General features: G+C 47.1%; 1 protein-coding gene across 1 annotated transcript; it reads right to left on the minus strand.

The window, feature by feature from the left end:
• Window positions 1-794: 794 nt before the first annotated feature.
• On the minus strand, window positions 795-25,412 carry EFHC1 (EF-hand domain containing 1). Its single transcript, XM_035110405.2, has 11 exons — window positions 25,263-25,412; window positions 22,689-22,910; window positions 20,053-20,340; window positions 18,949-19,098; window positions 17,414-17,606; window positions 16,446-16,666; window positions 14,791-14,931; window positions 13,277-13,490; window positions 12,486-12,633; window positions 10,597-10,810; window positions 795-1,059 (listed from the first exon to the last, which is right to left on the minus strand). Exons 1-11 carry the CDS (start codon window positions 25,323-25,325, stop codon window positions 988-990), a joined length of 1,926 nt encoding a protein of 641 aa, XP_034966296.1. The 5' UTR covers window positions 25,326-25,412; the 3' UTR covers window positions 795-987.
• Window positions 25,413-26,164: the final 752 nt, after the last annotated feature.

Below are 26,164 nucleotides of genomic sequence, written 5' to 3' on the forward strand. Positions count from 1 at the left end.
CAGACCTTTAGAAGGCATCTTAAGGCAGCCCTGTTTAGGGAAGCTTTTAATGTTTGATGGATTTTTGTATTTTGATGTTTTGTTGGAAGCCGCCCAGAGTGGCTGGGGGAACCCGGCCAGATGGGCGGGGTATAAATAATGAATTATTATCATTATTATATTAAATTGGTACTGCCCTTCACCACAAAGGTCCTAGATGCTTCCCCCCCCCCTAAAAAAATGTTTAGGGATACTTTTATTTTCCTAATCATTTTGAAATGCTGCCCCTCAATGAGGCCAAACTTAAGATTCACAAAATGTTTAGGGGTCTGCGTCCCCCTAGAAAAAAAGCACTGCTCAGATGTATTGTGGTTCATAGCAGAGTCAGAACCACCTGTGTGACCCCAGACAGCTGAGGGGGGCTGATCCCCCCTCTGCACACCCCAGTGGGCGAACAGTGGAGGATGAGACTGCAAGGGGGTAGATTCCCTTTTTGCCTCAAGCGGCAAAATGTCCCAGGCAGCCCTGACCATACCTCAGCTACAAATTACTTCACATGTTTGAATAGTCTCCCCTTTGCACCCCCTTGCCAATCAAACAGCAAATGTGGTTCAGTACAGGGGGATGTTGCTGAACATCAGACATGGGGGTCACTTCTGGAGTAGGAAATCTAATTAGTTGTGGTAAGTGGCATAGTAAAGTAAAAGGGTTTATGACTTTCCTCCACATCTAGGTCCAAAGGCCTCTCCCCCCCCCACCCCCAATATCTATCTATCTATCTATCTATCTATCTAGTGTGGTTATAATTTTGGGAACTGTTTCTCAGAAGGTTTAAGGTATGCAACTGGAATGAGCGTGCAGTGACGTCCGTTTCTGCCAAGTTTGCAGGATGGAAGGAAAAAGAGACCAGAGCAAGTGCACAAGAATTAGCTCAGTTTAATCCGTGTTGATCTATATGCAAAAGTCCTCGCTGCTGCTGCTGCTGCTGCTTCTTATACCTTTTGGTGCTCATCCCTCGAAAACTCTGAGAAAGTTGGGATATCTGATCTGGTTTTCACCATGGGAACAAAGGGCGATCAGCTGGAAGAGAAAAGGAAGGAAAGTCAAGTAGCTGAAATAATCTGGTAATATTGCCATTTCACTAGCAGGGGGCAGCTTGTAATGTATTTGATATTCAAGAACAAATGCGGCTCCACAGTGGTGGGAAATAGTTTGTCGCCAACAGGAACCCTGAAAAGAGTGGGTCAGGCTAGTAGTGCAATTGCTTTGTATTCTCCACACATGCACACACAATCAAGACAAATGAGGTCTGAAAAAACGGCACCTCCAAAAACCACTTAAATGCAAAGAGCTCACAGCAATGTGGATACTGTAAAAAAAAGGCGAATGAGCCGCAGAGGGCAATTCAAGAGAAAAGGGCTGGTGTGGAAGGAACCCTGTCACAGTGGCCGGAGTGGACTACTTCAGAGTAACGACGCTACGCAGCTCTGCATTTTATTCTTTTATTGGTGCTGCGTATTTACAGTGCTCAAGTCATTGCTATTTACACGGAGCGATGTTGTCAGTCGGTTTCAGAACCTCCTAATGGCTTTTGGCGCGTCTTTCTCCAACACAAAAGCTTTGGCAGACCCATCCTCTTGCCCCTCCTCTTCCTGCGTAATTCTGGAGTTGGAGGGATGGGTCTTCCCCCCTTGCTTGCCCCTTCCTGTCCCACCTGGGACCCTGGCTCCTCTACCTTGCCTGAGCCTCGGACACGACTTCCTGCTTCCCCACTGGAATCGGAACTCTCCCTGCTTTCCCCTTTGCTCGGGGACGGGCTTGAACTCAGGAGGGGAGGGACTTCGCGATATCCCCTGTCCCTCACATCCACCCCCCTCCCAAGCTCTCCTTCACCCCTCCCCAGGCCCCCCCCATGTGTCGGTGACGACTGGAAGCCTAAGAACTCAGTGCTCTCCGAGCCCGTTGGTGTGAATACCTCCCCCCAGTCCTGCGAGCCCCCCCCTTCCGCCTGGGCGGACGGGAATCCCAAAAAGTCCGTGGCGTCAGAGCTGGTGGGGGTAAAAACGTTCTGCCAATCTGCTCCTTCCTCTGACTGGGTGGATCTCGGTGACACCCATACCTCATCCTCTGGTTCCTCAAACTCCGCTTCCCAGCGCCATGGTGAGCTGCTCTCCCGTGCCTCCTCCTCCTCCCCCTCCCTTTCCATGTGCCAGGGCTTGGGTCTGTGGGGAAAGAGGGCGTGAAATTCTTCCACCAAGAATTCCTCCTGTATCTGAGTGGCTGGGACCCATTCATTCTGGGACGGTGGAGCATCCTCCCATGCCATGAGGTACTCCAGTCCCCCCACCCCCCACCTTGAATCCAGGATGGCCGTGGCCTCATTGAGTTGCTCCCTGCCTTCCCTCTCCCCCCCTCCCTCGGGGGTTTGTTCGCTGTCTCGGAGCCTGCTGCTTTCCCTGTACGGCGACAGCAGCGATCTATGAAACACTGGATGCACCCTCATGTCCTCTGGCAGTGCCAGCCTGTATGCCACCGGGTTTACCTGTTGCGTGACCGTGAAGGGGCCCAGCCTTTTGGGTGCCAGCTTTTTGCACCTCCCTCTGGTGGGAAGGCCCTCCGAGGACAACCACACCTTGTCCCCCACCCTGATGACCTCCCCTTGTCGCCTGTGGCGATCTGCCCCCTTTTTGTACGCTTCCTTGGCCCTCTCCAAGTGTTCTCTGAGCTGCTGGTGCACCGTCTCCAGTTCCTCTGCCCAATCCTCAGCCTGTGGGCCCTCCTCCTCCTCCTCCTCCCTCTCCCTCTCTGGGAAAGATCTGAGGTCGCGCCCGTAATTGGCCTTAAAGGGCGACACCCCTGTGGAGACGTGCACTGCATTGTTGTAGGCAAATTCTGCTAGTGGCAAGCGATCCACCCAGTCCGTTTGCCGCTGGCTGACGTAGCATCTCAGGTACTGCTGCAGAATGGCGTTGACCCTCTCCGCTTGTCCGTTGGTCTGCGGGTGTCTAGCCGTCGACAAGCTGACCTCCACCTGCAGGAGGTTCATGAGCCGCCGCCAGAACCTGGAAACAAATTGGCGGCCACGATCCGAAATAACCCTTAAAGGTAATCCATGCAGTCTGAAAATGTGATCAACAAACAGTTTGGCTGTCTCTTCTGCCGAGACTGCCCTGGCACACGGTATAAAGTGACACATTTTGGACATAAGGTCCACCACCACCAACACTGCAGTCTTACCCCTGGACGAAGGCAGATCTGTGATGAAGTCCATGGACACCACTTCCCACGGCCTGTGTGGTGTGGCTAAGGGCTCCAGCAACCCTGGTGGCGCTGCTCTGACCACCTTCGCCCGCTGGCAGGTGGTACAGCCCCTTACATAGTCTCGAACATCTTCCCGCACCCCTGGCCACCAGAAGTGTCTCATGACTAGGTGAGCGGTTTTGTCCCTTCCAAAATGCCCCGCTGTAGGGTTGTCGTGCATCTGCTTGAGGACCGTACGTCGAAGCTGGGTGGTGGGTAGGTACAGCGCACCCTTGTAGAAAAGCAGCCCTCTGCGTTCTGCAAAGTCTTTTGCCTGCTCCCTCCCCCCTCTCAGTTCTCTGAAGATGCGGTTGGCAAATTCATCCGCTGCCGTCAGTGCTGTGAGTTCTGCCTCGCTCACCACAGCTGCTCCGCAGGACCATGCCGACGGGGGGAAAATGTGCCTTGGGGCTGGTGGCGCCTCCTCCTCCATGTACTCTGGCTTGCGGGAGAGGGCATCCGCCCTGACATTCTGCTCCCCCGGGATGTAGTGGATGGAGAAGTTGAAGTTCGAGAAGAACTCTGCCCACGGTATCTGCCGCTGGTTGAGCACCCTGGCAGTTCTCCAGAACTCCAGGTTCTTGTGGTCTGTGCACACCTGGATGGGGTGCTTCGCGCCCACCAGGAAGTGTCGCCAGTGCTGGAACGCAGCGTAGATCGCAAGAAGTTCCCTATCAAACACTGTGTAGTTGCGTTCAGGCTGTGTCAGCTTCCTGGAGAAGAAGGCACAGGGTCTCCACTCCCTGTTGGCGTCCAGTTGCAACAAAATTGCGCCCACAGCTTTTTCAGAAGCATCTGTCTCAATGCGTAGGGGCGCGTCCTGCACCACATGGAACAGGTTTTGGTCTGAGGCGAACACTCTCTTGAGGCTTTCGAACGCTGCTTGCGCCTCTGGTGTCCACTTGAACTTCTGCTTGCCTCTCAGGCAGTCCGTGATGGGAGCCGTAACGCGAGAGAAGTTCTTGATGAACTTCCTGTAGAAGTTAGCGAAGCCTAGTAGGCGTTGGGCATCTTTGCGCGTCCTGGGGCTGTGCCAGTCCAGGATGGCCTGCACCTTGTCCTTGTCCATCGCCAGCCCCTTGTCTGACAGCTTGTAGCCCAGGAAGTCCACCTCTTTGGTGTGAAACTTGCACTTCTCCAGCTTCACATACAGGTGGTGCTCCTTCAGGCGTTGCAACACCTCTCTGACATCTTTCACATGCTGCACTGGGTCATTCGAGTAGATAAGGATGTCATCTAGGAAGACCAAGCATTTCCTGAAGAGGAGGGACCCCAGGACGTGGTGCATGAAGGCCTGGAAGCATGCTGAGCCCCCTTGCAAACCGAAGGGCATCACCAGATATTCAAAAGAGCCCAGAGGCGTGAACATCGTGGTTTTCCATTCATCTCCTTCCCGGATCCTGATCAAGTTGTACGCCCCCCTTAGGTCCAGCTTGGTGAAAATCTTGCCCCTGCGTGCCGCTGTCAGGAGATCATCCACTCTGGGCATGGGGAAAGCCACGGGCTCTGTCACCGAATTCAGCCGTCTAAAGTCCACCACAAGACGGCGCTGTTGCGTGTCTTTCTTGTCCACCCAGAAGACCGGGCTGCCCCCTGCTGCCTTGCTTTCCCTTATGAACCCCCGCTTGAGGTTCTTGTCGATGAAAGCGCGCAGATCCTCCAGCTCCTGGTCTGACATGGCGTACAGCTTGGCTGGGGGTATCGTCGCCCCTGGCACCAGGTTGATCTGGCAGTCAAAAGGCCTGTGCGGGGGTAGGTGGTCGGACTCCGCTTCGCTGAAGACCTCCTGCAGGTCCCAGTACTGCTTGGGTATTGCCTCACCCCCTTTGATATGCATGGTGGCCACCGTGGCTATCGGAGGCCCCTCCCCTGGTTGGTGCTGCATGCAATGTTCCAGACAAAAGTCTGACCCAAACGTGATGCACCTCTGGTGCCAACTGATGGAGGGGTCGTGGCGCGCCAGCCAGCTCATGCCCAAGACGATGGGGGGGTCTGAGATGGTGGTGACGTTGAACGCCAGTGTCTCTGAGTGCCTTCCCACCGTCATTCTCATGGGGGGGGTTTGATGTGTGATGGCCCCTCCCAGCAGCTCCCTGCCGTCAATGGTTGCTACGTGCAGAGGAAAATCCAACTGCAAAAGCTGGATTTGGTGCTCTTCTGCAAAGCTTCTCGAGAAGAAGTTGGCGGACGCCCCACTGTCAATTAAGGCGAGGACCGTCAGGGGATAGCCATTTGGGAGCGTTAGCGTCACTTCTAGAACCACTCCTGCTCTGGGAGGGGTGGGCTGGCTCTGCACCTCTCTGTGCGGGTGGGCGGGCTGGGGCTGTTGTCTGCTGACTGTGCCTGGCTGCTGCCCCTTGTCTCCTGCAGCCAGGCTTTCCCGTTTCCCTGCTGTGGTGCTGCGTCAGTGGGGGAGGGCACCACCGTTCCCGCCTTTCCTTGCCACTCCCTGCGATGTGGGCAGTCTCTGACGAGATGCTGGGGTGAGTTGCAGAGAAAGCAATTCCCGCCCCTTCCCTCCTTGCGTCTTGGCGCCGCTGGGGTTTGAAAAGCCCGCGCGCGCGCGCTATCAATCTGCATGGGCTCCTGGTCCTGGCTGGCTCCAGGCGTGGCCTGAAAGGGTTGTTGAGGGAGTGGCTTCTCCTGCGACCGTGGGAACCAAGCCCGCTTTGCGCGCGTCGCTTGCTTGTCGTTCCACCGGGATTCCTGCCTCACCCCCACCGCCAGAGCTGCTTTGCTCAGCTGATCCATAGTACTGGGCTTTGGACCTCTCGAGAGTTCATCCTTCACCTCCTCGCTCAAACCCAAGTAAAACGCAGCTTGCATGGGAGGCGAATCCAAAACCCACCCCAGTCTGTGCACCAGCATGGTGAATTTCGCCCAATATGCGCGAACTGTCATATTTCCTTGGCGTAAATTATGCAGTTCCTCCTTAGTCTGGTCCAAATGACTATCGGACGAATACATCGTCCTCAAACCTTCTAGAAATTGTTGGACATTTTTCATGCAAGGATTCTTGGTTGCGATTAATGGTCTTAGCCACTCCCTGGCTGCTCCGGTGAGATGTTCCACAATAAACGCTACTCTGTGCTCATCATCGGGGAACTCATTCTGGTGCAGCTCAAGAGCATACACGATCTCAGTCTCAAAGCCCTGAAACTCCTTCGGGTCTCCATTGAACTTGCTTACAAGGGTCCCTGCTCTCCTTCCTGGCAGCACTTGGACTTGGGGAGCCCCTCCCGCCTTGTTTTTCTCTGCATCCAGCTTGTTTTGGAGGTCTACCGCCACCGCCCTTAAATGCTGCTCTTTTTCCTGGAGCTCTCTCACCTGTTCCGCAAGTTGTAGCCGGTCGTCCTGGACCTTCTTAGTCTCCTCTTTAGCTGCCTTCAATTCTCCCTGCGCCTGCAGCGACAGCTGTTGCAGTTCTAGCTGGGCTTGCTCAGCGATCTGCCGCCACTTCTCCGCCTCGGACACGCTCATCCCGGCAACTCCGAAGTAGCCCAAAAATGATTAGGAGGTTGCTGTCACAGTGGCCGGAGTGGACTACTTCAGAGTAACGACGCTACGCAGCTCTGCATTTTATTCTTTTATTGGTGCTGCGTATTTACAGTGCTCAAGTCATTGCTATTTACACGGAGCGATGTTGTCAGTCGGTTTCAGAACCTCCTAATGGCTTTTGGCGCGTCTTTCTCCAACACAAAAGCTTTGGCAGACCCATCCTCTTGCCCCTCCTCTTCCTGCGTAATTCTGGAGTTGGAGGGATGGGTCTTCCCCCCTTGCTTGCCCCTTCCTGTCCCACCTGGGACCCTGGCTCCTCTACCTTGCCTGAGCCTCGGACACGACTTCCTGCTTCCCCACTGGAATCGGAACTCTCCCTGCTTTCCCCTTTGCTCGGGGACGGGCTTGAACTCAGGAGGGGAGGGACTTCGCGATATCCCCTGTCCCTCACAAACCCATATCCAAAAAATCCCAAGGATCGCTACTTCTAATTTCCTAGGAGAAATTAGGCAAATGGCATCTGAGAAAACAAGCAATACACCTCACCAAGTGAGGGATGCCCTCTCCTAAATTTATGCCAATTCTAATTACTGCAACTTGAATTGTCAACAGACCTCAGGCTAAGGACACTTCCAACATGGCAGCAAAGAGAAAGCTTTGTTCACTCATTATCTACTATTTATTTTAAAAATAAAAGTAACCCAAAGGTCATGAATACTTTACTGTCTCTGTTGATTTTGACTTGTTCCCAGACCCTTCACTGTTCACCAACAGAGAAGAGGAAGTTACAGGTAGGTAGCTGTGTTGGTCTGAGTCGAAGCAAAATAAAAAAATTCCTTCAGTAGCACCTTAAAGACCAACCAAGTTTTTATTTTGGTATGAGCTTTCGTGTGCATGCACACTTCTTCAGATACACTTGAAACAGAAGAGTCAGATCCTTATACAGAGGGTGGGTAGGAATGGGTGATGGGCTGATGGGCGTGGCAAACCTGTAGATGGCTGTTAATGGCGCTAAAGAAAGCTTGATCATGCATGCGCCTCAGCCCTTGCTTTCCCCCCGCAGGACCAATTGCAGTCATCAGCAGTCATTAACAGCCATCAAAAGCATTTGATAAAGTCCTATGGATATTTATGAAAAAAGGTATAGAAAAATTGGGTTTTGGAGAAAAATTTGTAAAAGGTATAGGAGCAATTTATAATAAACAGAGAGCCAAATTGATTATAAATGGAGAATTAACAGAGGAAATCCAGATACAAAGGGGAACAAGGCAGGGCTGCCCCCTTTCCCCATTATTATTTATCCTGTGCTTAGAGTTTCTGCTAAAAAATATAAGAGAGGATGAGAGGATTAAAGGAATAACAAGGGGAAGAGACACCCATAAATTAAAAGCGTTCGCTGATGATATCATTCTTACATTGGAGGACCCAGAGGAAAGTGTACCCCAAGCATTAGAGAAAATTAGAGAATTTGGGGAGTTGGCGGGGTTTAGCATAAATAAAGATAAAACGAATATGTTGGTCAAAAATTTAAGGAAAGAGGAGATTGAAAGGTTACAAGAGAGAGTAGGATTGAAGGTGGTTAAAAAGGCTAAATATTTAGGAATTTGGGTTTCTAATAATACTAATAATTTGGTAAAGGATAATTACGTCAAAATTTGGAATGAGGTTAAAAAAGATTTAGAAATATGGAAAAGATTAAATTTATCACTTCTGGGCAAAATAGCGACCATTAAAATGAATGTTCTACCGAGAATGCTGTTCATATTTCAAATGCTCCCAATCTTAGGAACAGGAAGTGGAATTTTTAAACAATGGAATAAAGATCTATCCAAATTTATATGGAACAATAAACCAGCCAGAGTAAAATTTAAATTATTAACCGACATAAAAGAGAGAGGAGGACTGGGGCTCCCTAACTTAAAAATTTATCATGATGCCGCAAGCCTTCTTTGGATAAAGGAATGGATTACCTTGGAAAATAACAAACTACTAGATCTAGAGGGATTTCAAAATAGATGGGGTTGGCATGCCTACTTACAGGATGAAAAGGTAAAAATACACAAAGGGTTTAACACGCATGTTATTAAAAAATCTCTATTGAAGGTATGGGAAAGACATAAACCTCTGTTGGAACCGAAGACACCAAAATGGTTGTCACCTATTGAAATAATAACAGTGAAAAAAGTAAATAATGATGGAAAATGGATAAAGTATAAGGACTTAATAGAGGAAAAAGAAGGGGTATTTAAAATTAAAAAATATGAAGATGTTAAGCAGCAATTGGCAGGGTGGCTCCAATATTATCAATTAAATAGTAGGTTCCAAGAAGATATGAAAAAAGGAGGGTTTATGTCCGAACCATCCCTACTTGAAAAAAGTCTATTAAATAGTGAACGGAAAATTATATCCAAAGTGTATAACACCATTCTAGAATGGGAAGTGAAAGATGAAGTCGTGAAGGAGACAATGACGAAGTGGGCAATGGATCTAGGGAAAGCAATAGAAATGGATAAGTGGGAAAAACTCTGGAGTGTAACATGGAAATTCACGGCGTCAGAAACAATTAGAGAAAATTTAATAAAAATGTTCTATAAGTGGTATCTGACGCCGGTCAAAATTTATAAAATGTATAAAGTTAAAGATAATCATTGCTGGAGGTGCGAAAGAGAAGTAGGTACGTTCCTACATATCTGGTGGCTGTGCCCAAAAATTAAACCCTTCTGGAATGGAGTGTTAGAAGAGTTAAAGAAAATATTTAAATACAATATAAAGAAGACTCCAGAATCTTTCCTATTAGGAATGGTTGAAGAGGAAGTGGCAAAAAAAGATGAAAAGATATTTTTATACTCGGTAGCGGCGGCGAGAATTTTAATTGCAAAATTATGGAAAAGTAAGGAAGTACCCACTATTAGAGACTGGCAAGAGAAATTAATCGGATATATTGATTTAGCGAGATTGACGAATTCAATTAGGGGCGGTTCCAATAAAAAATTTATTGATAATTGGGGAAAATTTGGAGTATATTTAAAAGAACTTGGGTTTGAAACCAATATTTTGTAGTATTCCAAGGAGGAAAGTTAATGTAAGCAGTAGGAGGATAAACAATTTTATAGTCAGGATAGAAGAGAAGGGGAAGTCGAATTACAAAAGAAGATGTGAAGACAGAATGGAAGATATATAAGACAAGTTGACGATATATTTGAGAAGATGGAGTAAGTTTTGTTTGAATTTGTATGATTATCTATGTATGTATTGATTTTGCTTTTATTTTAGAGAATTGTTTTGTTTTATATTGATTTTAAACTTAATAAAGATTAAACATTAAAAAAAAAAAACAGCCATCTACAGGTTTGCCACTCCCATCAGCCCATCACCCATTCCCAACCCCCCAACCCCCACCCTCTGTATATACATAAGGATCTGACTCTTCTGTTTCAAGTGTATCTGAAGAAGTGTGCATGCACACGGAAGCGCAGACCAAAATAAAAACTTGGTTGGTCTTTAAGGTGCTACTGAAGGAATTTTTTTATAGTGAAGAGGAAACTAGCATTGTACCAGAAGTACATTACAAATTCTTTTCAAAAAAAGCAGTGCCACTATTTGCTCTTGTTTTATGATTCCATCGCGGCCCCTGCTGCCGACCACATTGCCTGCCCTTGTCGTAATGTTGGTATACGATATGATGGAAACGGACTCGGAAGTGAGCGCCACTGAATTCATGAGAATACGTGTGCACCAGACAAGCGGTCAGATTAGTGCAAATCGCTGCCGTGGCTTTCTTGGCAAAATTCAGATACGGTGACTATTCCTACTCCTCACCTTCTGGAAAAGGGGGTCATCAACAGGCACTTTGAAGTGTTCACAGAGGGCACAGAACTCTTCTCTGCTGAGGAGCCCTGAGCCATCTTTGTCTTGCTGGAGGAACGCTGCCTGAATGTTGCTGTCTGGCAAGAAGTTATGTCGCCTCATGTGCTCCTGTATCTGCTCAATCAGGACATCCAGCTCCTGCTTGTTGGGCCCATCTGAAGCTAACCTACAAAGGGGGGAGCGGACGTCTTTCACTGGAGCCGGCAAGTACGTCTCCTCCGTTGCGCCTGCGCCTGCCTGGCTTGGCTACCATGATCTCGAAAGGCTTACGTACAGATCATTAGGGCTGTCACCTTAAAGATGAACAGACTGGGTGTTCCTTATTCACCAGCCTGTTAGCGATTTAAAATTAGATAAATTTGCATACTGGCGAAACCTCAACAAAGACATTCAAATTACTATTTAATAAATGAAATCTGCCAGAAAGTCCCATCTTAAAGGGTTTGTTGTTGTTCTAACAGAAACGCAGCAGCTTGTTCCTAACTTGCAGCCCTGCTGATTAATCTACTAAATTTTTTAGTGAATCCACCTACGAGAGAAAATGATTAAGACTTGTGAATCATAAACACTCCTGTGACAAAATTTATCAGAACTCCGAGTAAGGTAGGAATTTTGGGTCCTATTTTGCAGCTAGACAAAGCTTTCTGTTTTTCCCGTGTCTTTTCTGGTTAAACTGCACAATTCCTAAAGTGGGAAGTTGCACATTTGACTAACAAAGGTACACCAAGCGTAGCCAACTGTTTCCTATATTGGTTCACTGAAACAACTAGGACCAAATAGTCTCCTTTTCCTCCTAGTTATTGTTTCCTTCCTCCACAACTTCCAATAGGTGTCACAATTTGAGACTGCAGGTGGAGAATTGCTCCCCAGCAACAAATAGCACCCTGCATGTAAAAAAGGAAAACCCCTCAACATTAGGGTAGAAAGGTTTAGCATGCACCCTTTAAGAGTATTCAAAATAAGACATGCACACCTTTGAAATGTTTGAATGGACATGATTAGAATTGATGGGAAACTAACGTAAGCGTATGAAGTGGAACGGACTCCCTCAGGGGTTGGACTGTTCTATGATTCATTTTAAATGCCCTAGGCCAGGGGTGGCCAACTCTGAAGAGACTGCGATCTACTGGCAGTGATCTACCCCCTTTTGGGGGGTTCAGGTCAAAGTTGTTCAGGTTTTTTTTTAGGGAGGAGGAAAGCCCCGTTTTTTAGGAGTTCAGGTCAAAGTTGTTGAGATTTTTTAGGAAGGAGGAAGGCCCATTTTTAGGGGTTCAGGTTAGAGTTGTTGAGCTTTTCTGAGGTGGGAGGAAAGCCCTCTGGGGGGGGGGGTGAAGGGCTAAAATGTTGAGCATTTTTTAGGGAAGCCAAAGTTGTTGAGCTTCTTTGGGGGGGGGAGCCAGTGATCTACCAGTGATCTACCACAGGCGTCCAGTGATCTACCAGTAGATCACGATCTACCTGTTGGACGTGCCTGCCCTAGTGAATCAGGCAAAATGCCCACCTAGACTAGCACCCCATTTCCCACAGCAGCCAGCTGGATGCCTACAAGACAGGCCATGAATGGAAAAGCTCTCTCCCACTCTTACTCCCCAACAGCTAGGAAAAGACGAGTAGCAGAGGTTCCCTGTATGTGGCCTGAAGATTTTCATAGTGTCCGAGGGACTGTGCTCCAATGATTCCCTCCCCGTGGTGAAGACGGAGACATTAGTCTGCACAATGCATATAATGGCCCTAGGATGGGCAAGGATAGCGTCACGCTAAGAAACATGGAATGAAGCTTCCCAAGAAGAATCTAAGGATGACTGGAGAAACGTTTGCACGGGTTTTCTTTAAAAGCTCACTTCTTTACTGCTTCAGCTGCTGCCAGGCGAGGCGCGAAGTGATCCCTCATGGACTGCACAACGGCTGGTGGGAAACTCTCCGAATTGCTTTCCATATACTTCAGGACAAATGAATCCGCATCTACGATGACGAACCTATGACTGAACACTGGAATGAAAGAAAAGCCAACCAGCGTTCACCATTAAGCACTAGCAGCACAATCAAGCACTTTCTTTGGGAAATAAGACGTCCAGTCCAAGGTGCCAAAGTTTTTCATCTGATCCTGCAGCTTGGCAGTCTCCTTCGCTCTGCAAAGTGGCCAGAGCCAAACTCAGAATAGAACCTTGCATGCCTTACAATCACCAGAGAGCAGAGAATGGTTCGGTTGTGCCCGGTTCTACAGCTCTCTGGCGAGTCCTCTGCTGAGTTAAAACAAGAGGATGGACTGGCTGCATTTTCTGCTTCCGTCTCAATTCCTTATTGAGGGTAGTGCAAAAGGGGTCTGGAGGCCAGAGACCTTAAAGGACTCTGATTCCTCAGCAAAGGGTTCAGCAATGCTTTAGCCAGATTGTCAGTTCTGAGCTAGTTGGGTTTGAGCACTGTGCCTCACGAATGCAATGGAAATTGGACAAAACGCTTCTAAACGGTCTATTATGACTTCAAGATTTATTATTCAACTGCATGCCAAGATATGGAGCAGCACAATAGCAAAGGCAGACTACATTCTGGATAGCTAACAGAGAAAACACCAGCAATATTACTGTTTTCTACTAAGAGCATCCAATTTACTTACCTGCTGACTTCTACTCACCTTCCACCATGGCTCCAATGGTGAAATCAGGCGGCTCATAGTAAACAGGGTTGTCTGTAGTGGACTCTGGCTTGCACACCCTGGTCTTGGCTAGGAATTTGCCTCCAATTCTTCCTGAATTGCGCACAGGTCGTTCATAGATACTCATCATGTCGGTGGCGAGGCAATAGGAGAGCACAAAAGGACGCTTGCTGTCTTCAGGATTGGGCGACTCCTAAAGAGATTACGTACAGAGATCACTGCACTGGGAGCAGCAACAGGCAGTGTGGTTGGAATGGCACCTTGCACCTGACCTCCCCCCCCCAACTGCACTGCCACCCCCACCCCATCTGTCTCTCCATCCTGGTATATAGCACAGCAGCACCCCACCCCCCTGTTCGCTTCTGTCAGACAGGAAACAACTGGGCTGGCTAGAAACCTGCTTCCAATAAGCTAAGAACTCAGAAAGGCTCCTAAGAAGGCTCTGAAGCACTGGCTCCCAACCTTTTTTTGGCCATGCCGCACCTAAGCAGCTCTAAAATCCTGATGCCTCCCCCCCCCGTGACATATAATTCTTATTATTCAAAAAGTGAACTCCTATTCACATGGAGGAAGCCTAAAAGGCCATTCATTATTATTATTTTTAAAAAATAATCTTTATTGAATTATTACAATCAATACACTTCCATCTCATACAATAATACCAATTATAATACCAAAAAATACATTACAATACATCATTGTTCCTATCCACTTTTCCCACCACCAATGCCCCCCCCCCGCTGACTTCCCTCCAACGCTTTTCCGACTTCCATCTCAAACCATTATTTCCATTTTGTGCATTCTACTTTCCTCCTCACTGTTATGCTGCTGCAGATTAAAACTCCTCAGCACAGGGAATTTTGCTTTTTGGCTTATACTTTAAATGCCATGTGCATTGACGAAGAAATAACATCACTGAAAGGATACCCTGAGATGTTGAAAGCACCACGAAAAGGGTTAACATTAGGACTGCAAGCCTTAATGAGAAGGTTGATCAATGGCTGCTGCAATCCAAATGCCTTCTGCATCAAGACTGGGCAGCAGGGTGGGTGTCCCTCCATTCAGCCCTAACGGTCTCTGCTTGCAGAGTAATGCCAATATTGCTCTACTGGCATGGACCTCCCTGTTCCACCTGCTGAAGGGATCCCTGTGTGTGGCAGAGCATTCCAGGCTGGGGAGGGGTTGAGCCAGCTTCTGATCTACTGGGTCCTGAGCCCAGGGCACTGCCATCACTTGTTGGCATCAGGCCAAATCTGGGACCTGCCTGTTCCCTTCTGCCCCAGCCAGCAAGCGGCAGCAGGCCAGGTGAAGCAACGTCCCCAGTGCCTCATTTATGCTTCGCCCCTGCCTAGACACTCCTACTTTTGGCGTAATCTTCCATGCTACACAAAAATCCAACCATTTGGGGGTCTGAAAGATTGCCCTTAGAGATGAGAACACCCAGTCTCCAAAACCCCATCCTTCACTCCAGAAAGCACATCAGGATATCTCACCATCCTAACCGCATAGCGCAACACTTTACGGTCATTCTCTAGCATCTTGAGAACGTTTTTCTTGGGCGCTTGAGGAATCAGACTGAAGCAGTTTTGGAGAGAGTCTTCAAGGAAACCATAACCGTTGTACGGAGGGATTTCCTGCAGAGGAAAAAAGCCACAAATGAAAAATTATAGTGCAACGCTATGCAACTTTGTTCACAAGATGAGTGGACTTCATTCACTTTGCACCTTCTGTTTTATCACCATTATCCTCTCTTACAGCAGAGAGGATCGCCGAAGAATTGATGCTTTTGAATTATGGTGCTGGAGGAGACTCTTGAGAGTCCCATGGACTGCAAGAAGATCAAACCTATCCATTCTTAAGGAAATCAGCCCTGAGTGCTCCCTGGAAGGACAGATCATGAAGCTCAGGCTCCAATACTTTGGCCACCTCATGAGAAGAGAAGAATCCTTGGAAAAGACCCTGATGTTGGGAAAGATTGAGGGCACTAGGAGAAGGGGACGACAGAGGACAAGATGGTTGGACAGTGTTCTCGAAGCTACGAACATGAGTTTGACCAAACTGCGGGAGGCAGTGCAAGACAGGAGTGCCTGGCGTGCTATGGTCCATGGGGTCACGAAGAGTCGGACACGACTAAACGACTAAATAACAACAACACAGCAGAGAGGAAGGGGGATGTGACAATCCCCTGTCAATACCCTCTGAGGCGTCCCAGCTAACTTCATCCCCAAGTTTCTGCTGATGTCACATCTCTGGTGTTATGTCAGTTGGCAGACCATCCTTTGTAGAACTGATCATCCGCTGCCTGTCTTGGAGAGCTGATTTGAGTTTTACTAAGGGACCATATGAAGGGACCCAGGTGGCGCTGTGGGTTAAACCACTGAGCCTAGGGCTTGCTGATCAGAAGGTCGGTGGTTCGAATCCCTGTGACGGGGTGAGCTCCCGTTGCTCGGTCCCAGCTCCTGCCAACCTAGCAGTTCGAAAGCACGTCAAAATGCAAGTAGATAAATAGGAACCGCTACAGCGGGAAGGTAAATGGTGTTTCCGTGTGCTGCTCTGGTTCGCCAGAAGTGGCTTTGTCATGCTGGCCACATGACCTGGAAGCTGTACGCCTGCTCCCTCGGCCAATAACGCGAGATGAGCGCACAACCCCAGAGTCGGTCACGACTGGACCTAATGGTCAGGGGTCCCTTTACCTTTACCTTTTTAAGCAGAGCTAATGACAGCGGATGATCTCCCAACAGCTGTCAATCAGTAGGCTATCCCATTTTTGGAATGAGATACTCATTAGAGGTGGCTGCCCTCCAACTTAACATGAAAATGCAGTTTGTCCAATTGAATTGGGGAGGGGGGAGTGAGGATGTCTCACTGATGTGCAGCCTTAGCAGAGCCCTTGTGATGGTTCAACATTGATGGGGAATAGATGCATAATCATTTGGCTGCAGAGCTAATGCTAAGCTAACCACAAAAAAGGGACCAGAATGCTCTAGGAATGGTTGCTTGCCAAGTCTCCGTAAGCAGAGAGGTGTTTGCATACGGCCCCCTGCTCAGTTGTTTCCTTGCAAGCAAGCAGGGTAGGGATTGGAGCCATAGCCTTGAGTCAAACACACGATCGCTCTTCCATCTTCCCCCTCCTGCTCCCCGCCATTACCTGCTTGATTTCCTCCGGAGGTGGCTTCCTTACATCGACTGGATGGAAGTCGGTGATGCCAAACTTATCCTGATAAAACTGCCGCGTGAACTCATCACAATCATAGATGAAAAAAGAGCGCCCAAGGAGGGTAGTGGATTTGCCTACGGCAAAATCTTTAGCCGTGAACCATTCCAGGACCTCCTGATCAGAGATCTCCAGCACACAAGTTGGGAAGGATCCTAGCGGAAGAAAGAGGGTTAGGTGTGTCCGGTCTCCCATTACTCCTAAGGAAGGAAAGTATTCAGCTGTCGAAAGAAGTACAAAATATCTCCGGGGACAAACAGTCACAATGGCGATAACACTGCACTTAAATGGGACAGGCAATTTTAAACCGATCAAAACTGATCATGCTTAGACTCTGGAAGTAATTTCCAAAAGATCTCAGACTGTATCATCAGGCAATATTTAGCAATTCGGAAAGACAAGCATACGTTTAGGACTTTATACAGCAATGTGATCAGAACAGGGTATTTAACTGGTATGGTGGATAACTTTGCTTTAACCCCATTGCATGCGAGAAGACCTGTCCAATTCTACCACATCTGTCTGAAAAAGGGTCCTCTCCCAGCCTCACACATACTTCTCATCCTGGCTACTGCCTGCTATAGATCAAGCTCCCACTTCCCCATATTAATGCCTTCAGGGCTGTTTTCCAGCCGGAGCTAACCAGAGCTCATCTCCAGAACCTCTCAGGGGGGCGCCATTGCCATTCTAAGAGAACAAGGGAGAAGTTCATGGTGAGCTCCAGCACCTCCTTTTCTAGAAAAATAGCACTGAATGCATTCCTGGTATACAAAATGTTAATGGGATTCACACTGCACCCAAATACTCTTGCTTGCACACATACCTTCTGCACGCCAATTTTCCCCAGTTAGGTATTCCTTTTACACATTAACCCTAAAAGATAAAGCACAGGTGCCCTTTACCTTTCTTCTCTGCAAACTTTTTGGGCAGGTGCTGACGCCTTATCAGCACAGGGAAAGGGTCTCGGCCGTCATTCCGCTCATGCACCTCCCGGACCTCCACTGTGTCATCTGCCAAGTAGTAGTGGATGATGAAACGCCGGTTCTCACCAAACATGCTCTCGGTATCATCCCAGGTGGCATAGAAGCGAAGGACCTGTGAGTCACAGGAGGGGCCAGAACTCAGGGTGAGAGAGAACAGACTTTGCTCAGCTACACGGAATCTCAGCCTCCACTGGAAAAGGCCCTTGGGGGTTAGGGACCCTAAGAAAAAGATGCAATCAGAGGAGGCAGTCTTTGAAGATGAAGATGAAGATGAATTTATTTGCACCCCACCTTCTCCCCTGACAGGGCTCAAAGGCAGCTTACAGATAAATCCCAAGTATTGCTAAAAGCACAGGAAAAACAACAATTAAAACACAATTAAACATTAATAGAATTAAAACTAGTAAAGGTAAAGGGACCCCTGACCATTAGGTCCAGTCGTGACCGACTCTGGGGTTGCGGCGCTCATCTCGCTTTACTGGCCGAGGGAGCCGGCGTATAGCTTCCAGGTCATGTGGCCAGCATGACAAAGCCGCTTCTGGCAAACCAGAGCAGCGTATGGAAACGCCGTTTACCTTCCTGCTATAGCGGATCCTATTTATCTACAGTGGTGCCTCGCTAGACGAATTTAATTCGTTCCACGGGTCTATTCTTATAACGAAAAATTTGTCTAGCGAATTCCATAGGAATGCATTGAATTTTTTTTTTTAATAAAATTTCCCATAGGAACGCATTAATTGAATTTCAATGCATTCCTATGGGAAACTGCGATTCGCTAGACGAATTTTTCGTAAAACGAATTCGTCTAGTGAGGCAACCTCCGCTAGAAAAATCCTTTCTTTAAGCAAAAATTTCATCTTACAGGGCGTTCGTTAAGCGAGGCACCACTGTACTTGCATTTTGATGTGCTTTCGAACTGCTAGGTTGGCAGAATTAAAACTACATGCAAATAAAAATCTGTTTAAAACATGCTGAATTGGATTTAGATGGTCTGACTCGGTATAAGGCAGCTGTGTAAATCATAAGAGGATGCCAGTAATAAGCCCAAGTTCTAAATAAAGGAAGGGGGAGGGGGAGGAAAGGAGGAAGGGAGAAAAAGAAAGAAAGAAAGAAAGAAAGAAAGAAAGAAAGAAAGAAGGAAAGAAGCAGAGTCTCTGTTTCATACCGACACCTTATTATAATTATAATTATTATTCAGACTGCCTTTTTAGTGTTTAATCTTCTCCTGTTTTAATTGTTTTGTGTACTTGCATGTTTTATTGATTGCTATTTTCTTGATTTTATCATAGGGGGCTAGTTTGCTGCTTTGAATTTACAGTGTATTATTACAGTATTATTACTACTACTAGTAGTAGTAGTAGTATTACCGTAATCATCGTCGTCATCATCATCATCATCATTATATAGAAAGGTGTGTTAGAAAGAATCTGAAATAGAACAAACCAGAGACTCACCTTCTTGTCAAAGGCCAAAAACTGCTTGAGTTGGTCGAAATCTGAGGGTGTGACATATGTGCGCAGAGGCATCCTACGCAGCTCTGTGTAAGGGTCAAAAATCATTCTCTCTGGAGGGTTCAGTACTATTCCCTGGCTCTCCAGAAAAGTCTAGGAAAAGACAGCCATGTCATTAATACCGGGCTAAAGAGAGCAAGGAACTGCAGAACAGCAAAGGGGCTTCGATTTACAAAATCTCCATCCAAGGAGCAGTTTAATCCAAGACAAGGAACTCACGAGTCACTTAATATCAGCAGCCAGAAACATCATGACTAGACACTGGAAGGACCTATCAGCGGTGAACACAGACAGACCACTGGTATCAAAATGTATGGGAAAGTCGACCAACAAACTTAAATTAGAAAAGGGATAAGCAAAGGAGGATGCCTTCACCCCGGTGTGATTCCTGTTCATCACACAACACAACACAACACCACACAACACAACAACAGCATACAAATCAATGTGGCTCACCTGACCCAACCACCTGTCTCCCCAAACACATACAAACAAACCACATTGCAATCAACAGAACACAACCAACCAAGCTCAGGAACCCCCTGATCTATCACAATATTGGCAAAAAATAAATATATATATAAACAAGGACCTACCCACGGGATGCTGACCCAACCCCGTACCACAGGCACGCCCAAACATGGCCCTCCAGCTGTTTTGGGACTACATCTCCCATCATCCCTAGCTCACAGGACCCGTGGTCAGGGATGATGGGAATTGTAGTCCCAAAACAGCTGGAGGGCCAAGTTTGGCCATGCCTGCCCTAACACTACACTAGGCAACAGAACAAAAGAACAATACAACCCCCCCACACCTCTCTCCCCCCCTCCTTTCCCCCCCAACTGCAAGATGTCTGTGACAAAAGTGTCTCGCTAAATGTAAATGAACTGTGAAAAAGACTCTATGAATTGAAAGGGGAGACAACAGATGTACTGTACATTCCCCTGCCTATCTGTTTTGTAACACGTATATTGCAATACTGCGATTTACTCATTTCCTATTTTTCCCCCAGTCACTTCTGGAAATTAGCATCCCAGGTGCCAGTACCTCGGTGAAGGCGTCACAATCAACGATCCGGAAGGTCTTGCCATAGATAGTGATGTTGATTCCTCTGTTCAGGTCTTTCCAATGATAATGGTCCCCGCGATCGTTCTTGGGCAGACGTTGGCGTTTGATGAACTTGCCCTGGGGAATCCCAGAGTTTTCCACAATGGGCTCCATGACAGACATGCTATCGTCTTCCAGGTAATAATAGATGCCCACTTGGCGGATGCGGAAGTGCTCTTCCGTAGATATGGGGACATCTTCCTGAAAGTAACCGTCAAACTTCAGCACCTGCGGGGGGGAAAGAGCCCCGTGAGACACAAGGCATTTTTCTTTCATGGTAAAATAGCAGGAGACACTCTTGCAGAAGGGTATGTCGTTTTAGGAGGTGAAACTTAATTTTTGCAAAGTTCTTTAGTGAAGGGTCTTAAAAATACGTTTTTGAGTGTGAGGAATTCAAGTGTGCTATTATTTTTGTGCTTGGACAATATTTAGCTTGGTAAGTCTACGTTTGATGGAGAAGCACATAAACTGCTTTTGGAAAACCAAAGAAATTAAATTTTACCTTCTCAGAATATCAGGTAATGCAAAATATATAATAATATTGATATTAATATATAATATAACTGCAAATACTTGCCAGTCTTTTTTAAAAAAAAATTGAAACATTTCAGCATACAATACAACAAAAAACAAACTAATCTAGATAAAAAGAAAACAACCAAAAAGGAAAAGGGGGGATGGAAAGCTCTCTATCAGAGAGAGGATCTTAACCCTTGTCTCACACAAAAGGAGGTGGAACACCCAAGCTCTTATACATAATATAACTGCAAGTATTTGACACTTATTTCTATGCAGTTTTGCACACAACTAAATTATTTTACAAAACTAACATATTAATGTAACCAAAACATCTTTTGAATTCCCAAGTCATGGTACAACTGTTTTAGCAACCCTGGTTTTTGGAATTTGAAAGCTGAAAAATTCAGCATGCTCTTATCTTGTAGGGAGTGGATCCTGCGAGAAGGTGAGCACATGGGGACATGCTAAACCCAGGAGGTATAAAAGGATTTGGTGTCTCTGGGAACAGGAGGAAAGCTTCGTCCAACATGAGACCAACAGCAGCAACAAGCTGCTTAATGGTCTCCATTTCCTTTAGTCCTCTGAAAATAGGTCAGAATGGGCCTAAGATTTGACCCTGAGGTTAAATGTCTTTTGACCAAGAGGAGTTTGGAGAAAATAAAACAGGAACTTTCTTTCCCCAGCTCAGGTGATCATGGAGAATGAGCTTGTTTGGCGTGCAATTATAGAGTATACTGAATTACAGGTAGGTAGCCGTGTTGGTCTGGATCGAAGTAAAATAAAAAAATTCCTTCAGTAGCACCTTAAAGACCAACTAAGTTTTTATTTTGGTATGAGCTTTCGTGTCTGAAGAAGTGTGCATGCACACGAAAGCTCATACCAAAATAAAAACTTAGTTGGTCTTTAAGGTGCTACTGAAGGAATTTTTTTATTATACTGAATTAATTATATTGTTTATATTGATATGAGCTGCCTTAAGGTTTAAAGAGAAAGGTTGTCTATAGTAAGTGTAGAAACCATAGCTGCCAAGTTTTCGCTTTTCTCGCGAGGAAGCCTATTCAGCATAAGGGGAAATCCCTGTAAAAAAGGGATAACTTGGCAGCTATGGTAGAAACATTTAAATCAATTAACTGCTAGATACCAGCAATAAACAGCTAATCAGTCCTTAACTGTTGCTGAAAATGAATGCCTGTACTTTCATATTATTGCCCGATTTGTTCTGGAAATGCTGCCAGTGCTGTGTTCAGAAAACACCTAATGCTATGGACTATCCCAGTTTGCATTCTACCTGGATATTGATCAAAAATTAGTACCTCAGAAAACAGGTAGTGATTTTCTCATAAAAAGCATATAATTTTATCAACTGCATGGTGTGAAGGAAACCACGTTTTCTCCCCAGCTGTTTTTTGCTCTGTGGAGGTTAATTCCTGACTTAAGCTAACTACATGCCATAGATTTAAAGCACTTGATTTCTCCAAATAAGCCTGGGAACTGCAGTTTGCCCCTCGCAGAGCTGAACTTCCCAGCACCCATTAAAAAATACAGTTTCTGGGATACTTTTGGGGGGGGGCATCACATGCTTTAAATGCATGGAGCCCTCTTGAGAGGAAAAAACAGCTGGGAAGAGGCGATTTGGGGAAGGAAACATGGACAGAAAGAACTTGCCCTTAGTAAACTTTAAATTGTCGTCCTCCCCATGGCTGGGATTCAGCTGTGACTCAGTACTGACACAAAACTCTGACACCTGCACACCTAGATTAGTCCACAGCACAGTTCTGAAAACATCACTTCTCTTGCCATCATTAATCCAGCTTCTCTTCCAGCTTCTATTCAGAGTGGCAGCCTTCTAGCCATGGTCTCTAGAACTCTTAGGACACTGAAACAGCATAGTTCTCTTTCTAAACAAGGGATTTCTTTTTCAAGCCAGGCCTTGGTTGTCTTTTTGCCAAAGACATATTTGAAAATAATGTTTTCTAAAATCGATCGTTCCCTGAGCTTCCCAATAGACACCTTTCCAGAACTGGGCATTTCTGAAATGAGATGTTTTTGAACCATACCTTTTTGTCAAAAGCCACATGGGCTGGGATGAAGTCTGAAGGTGGGGCTTGCTTGGCTTGGCCGTAGGTTAAAGTGGGTCTCTTGTTGGCCAGTTCATCCAGTTCAGCTGGGGACAACTGGTTGACATGCAGCCGTTGGCCGCCGATCCCTGTCGTTGGAAGCCGCTTAAACGCAAAGCCATTCTTGTAACCCAAGGTCTGAGAGCGATGAAAGGCAGTTTTCTAAGGGAAGAAAGAAAACCAAGAGGCGGATGCGGGACAGATCACTGCCATTGCTGAGCGAAGGTGCATAATGTACAGCAGCTGGGGGCGGGAACACCCTGCATAATGGGATAGGGTCAGAGCACATGCTTGGCATGAAATTGGGGGGGGGGTGCATGAGTGCCCCAGTTCCCAGCTGTGAAAAAATCTTTAGCCTTCTCACCCACTGCTTTTTCCTGTAAGACAAATTGCAGTCGTTAACAGTCATCAACGAGTTCCCACACCTATCAGCCAATCACCCATTCCCACCACCCTCCTGAGAATACCCCTCCCCACCCTCACACTATATATAAGGGCCTGGAGACTTCTGTTTCAGTGTATCTGAAAAAGTGTGCATGCACACGAAAGCTCATACCAGTGACAAACTTAATTGGTCTCTAAGGTGCTACTGGAAGGGGGGGGAATTTATTTTGTTTCGACTACGCCAGACCAACACGGCTACCTACCTGTAACTAGATCTATTGTTTTTAAATGATTTGTTAGCTGTTTTTCATTTCATCTGTAAGCCGCCATGAGCCTCCACCAGGGGGCAAAAGGTGGGATATAACAAAATATAGTGTTGCACGCCACCCCAATCTCTGAACAATGCAAGATCCGAGGGGTTCCACGTTCCTTTCCGAAATGAGGGACAGCGGAGACTGCACTGCCTTTATGATAAATGGTTTACTTACACATCATAGGTGCCAACTCCCTGGTGCCCTGAGTGCCCTAGCACCCACAAAATCCCCCATGAATTTCTGTGACGGGGCCATGCACGCTGCATGGCACCCATGACCCTGGGCACCCACGGTTGCAGGGCCAAGTTGGCACTCCTGTTGCACAGATATAAAACCCACACCTGCAATGGAGGGGTTTACCGGCATCAACACCCCAAGAGGGTCTTGTTTCTCCTGGGACTGCAGTGGAAATCCACCTTTGCCCTGCCTCTCTGCCTGCTGTATTGCTTCTGGCTCCCTTCCCTGCACTCCCCTACCCTCTGGCCTTTGGTCTTCCTAAGGAACAGACAGTGGAGGGAGGGAGGTCCATTGGCCCATTGGCCCTCTGGCACAGAGCCGCATCCTTTGTTCCCTTCAGGACCCAGCCTGAGCACTGCAGTCACAGACACAGGGTGCCAGGATGAGAGGGGACAAAAGAATAGTAGCAACATCAACATATATATATATATATATATATATATATATATATATATGTAAAGGGACCCCTGACCATTAGGTCCAGTCGTGACCGACTCTGGGGTTGCGCACTCATCTCGCATTATTGGCCGAGGGAGCCGGCGTATAGCTTCCAGGTCATGTGGCCAGCATGATAAAGCCGCTTCAGGCGAATCAGAGCAGCACATGGAAACGCCGTTTACCTTCCCGCTGTAGCGGTTCCTATTTATCTACTTGCATTTTTGACGTGCTTTCGAACTGCTAGGTTGGTAGGAGCTGGGACCGAGCAACGGAAGCTCACCCCATCACGGGGATTCGAACCGCCAACCTTCTGATCAGCAAGCCCTAGGCTCAGTGGTTTAACCCACAGCGCCACCTGGGTCCCATATATATATTTCATGTTGCCACCTTTAAAAACACCTGTGCCACAAGACATTATTGTGAAAATAAGAAATGGGGGGGGGGAGGCGGTGGGTTTTTTTCTGTCCTCGCTCAGGGCACCCTATTCTCAAAGCCCACCCAAGTACAGTACTTAAAGGTTGGATCCGTGAATTAGAAGGGGGCCAAGGCAGTGCCGGATTTACATATAAGCTACACAAGCTATAGCTTAGGGCCCCCCTCTCTTGGGGGGCCCAAAAAAAATTTAAAGGAAAAAAAACTGGATGTACATTTCCAAAATATAAGATAAGAAACAAATAAAATAAAACCTACATCATTTGAAGTTAGAGCTTAATAATTATTTCACGATTTGTTATATGTCTTCTTAATTGTATTTCACTATTAATATACTTCTTCTTAATTGTATTTCAGTTCAACAATTACTTTGATAAAATACATATCCTGTTGCGTGCAAATGGCTTTAGATACCTATTAGGTCCATAAATTACCATATAGCATATATTCAACCCAAAAAAACAGCCGCAATTGGTTGTTGACAATTGACAGCTGGACATACAAAGAACCCCATTACCTCCAGTAGCTTAGGGCTTCATCAAACCTAAATCCGGCCCTGGGGCCAGGCATTCAAGCCCACCCGCTCCCCGCAAAGACCCTCCTTGGAGCTACTGTATTCTGGTCCGCTTTCTCCGCCCGGCGTCCCGGGGAAGGAGCGCGGCTCCGGGGCCCGCGGGGGTCCAGCGGCCGCCGGGGCGCCTGTGCTCACCGTGGGGTCCCGGAACGACGAGCCCGGCAGGAGGGGCAGCCCTTGCACCGGCTGGGAGCTCATGGCGCCGAGCGGCGGCCAGGCGGCTCCCTTCCCCGTTCGCAGCCGAACAACACGCGCGTTTCCTCGGCGACCGTCGACGCGCCGCGCCGCCCAAGCGCGAGAGAGATGGAGCGCACCTCCTTGCGCGCGCGCGCGCTTTGCGCAACCTCTCCTTAGGCTGCTTCTCGCTCCCTCCCAGCAGAAAAGTCGGAAATGTGGGGGGGGGGGGGGAGAGACGCAAGAGACCTCGACCCCTAGGAGTTGGCACCAATGCTTACAGTGTAATTTTAGCATCGTGGCAGGTGCTTCTTATGGGAAAAAAACCGCTTAGGACCGGATAGCACAATATGGGATTGAGTGTGTTTCTTTAAAAAAATACTCTGAATTTTTTTGTAGATGAAGTTTAAAAGTGACATGGCATTGTTAGTGAAACGCCCCCACCCCTACCTAATTTGCAAGGAAGAGAGGCAAGACTTCCATGGAAAGTGAAATTGCTTCCAGGACAATTCTCACCATTCTGCCAAGTTCATTGCTGCTTCCCCACCAACCACCACCTCCTCATGGAACAATTTCTCCCCTAGGTTCCACTAAAAGACTTCTCTTTTCTTTCAGATTCAGTGACAAAATATACAGCTGGCTGAATATTTATTTTAAATTTCTCAACTTTTATTTTTGATTCCATTCAACATTTGTTAATGCAGTATAAACAATACAGACTTCAGGAGATAAGTAATTTGTGCAGTATCAAAACTAACAACCCTTGGTTTAAAAAATAAAATACAACCACCACCCCCATTTTTTAATTTATTTCTTAAAATTATCATTAAAAACCATCCCTTGAAAGGCATAAGTACACAAAA

The sequence above is a fragment of the Zootoca vivipara genome, chromosome 3, assembly GCF_963506605.1.
Source record: "Zootoca vivipara chromosome 3, rZooViv1.1, whole genome shotgun sequence".
NCBI classification, from domain to species: domain Eukaryota; kingdom Metazoa; phylum Chordata; class Lepidosauria; order Squamata; family Lacertidae; genus Zootoca; species Zootoca vivipara.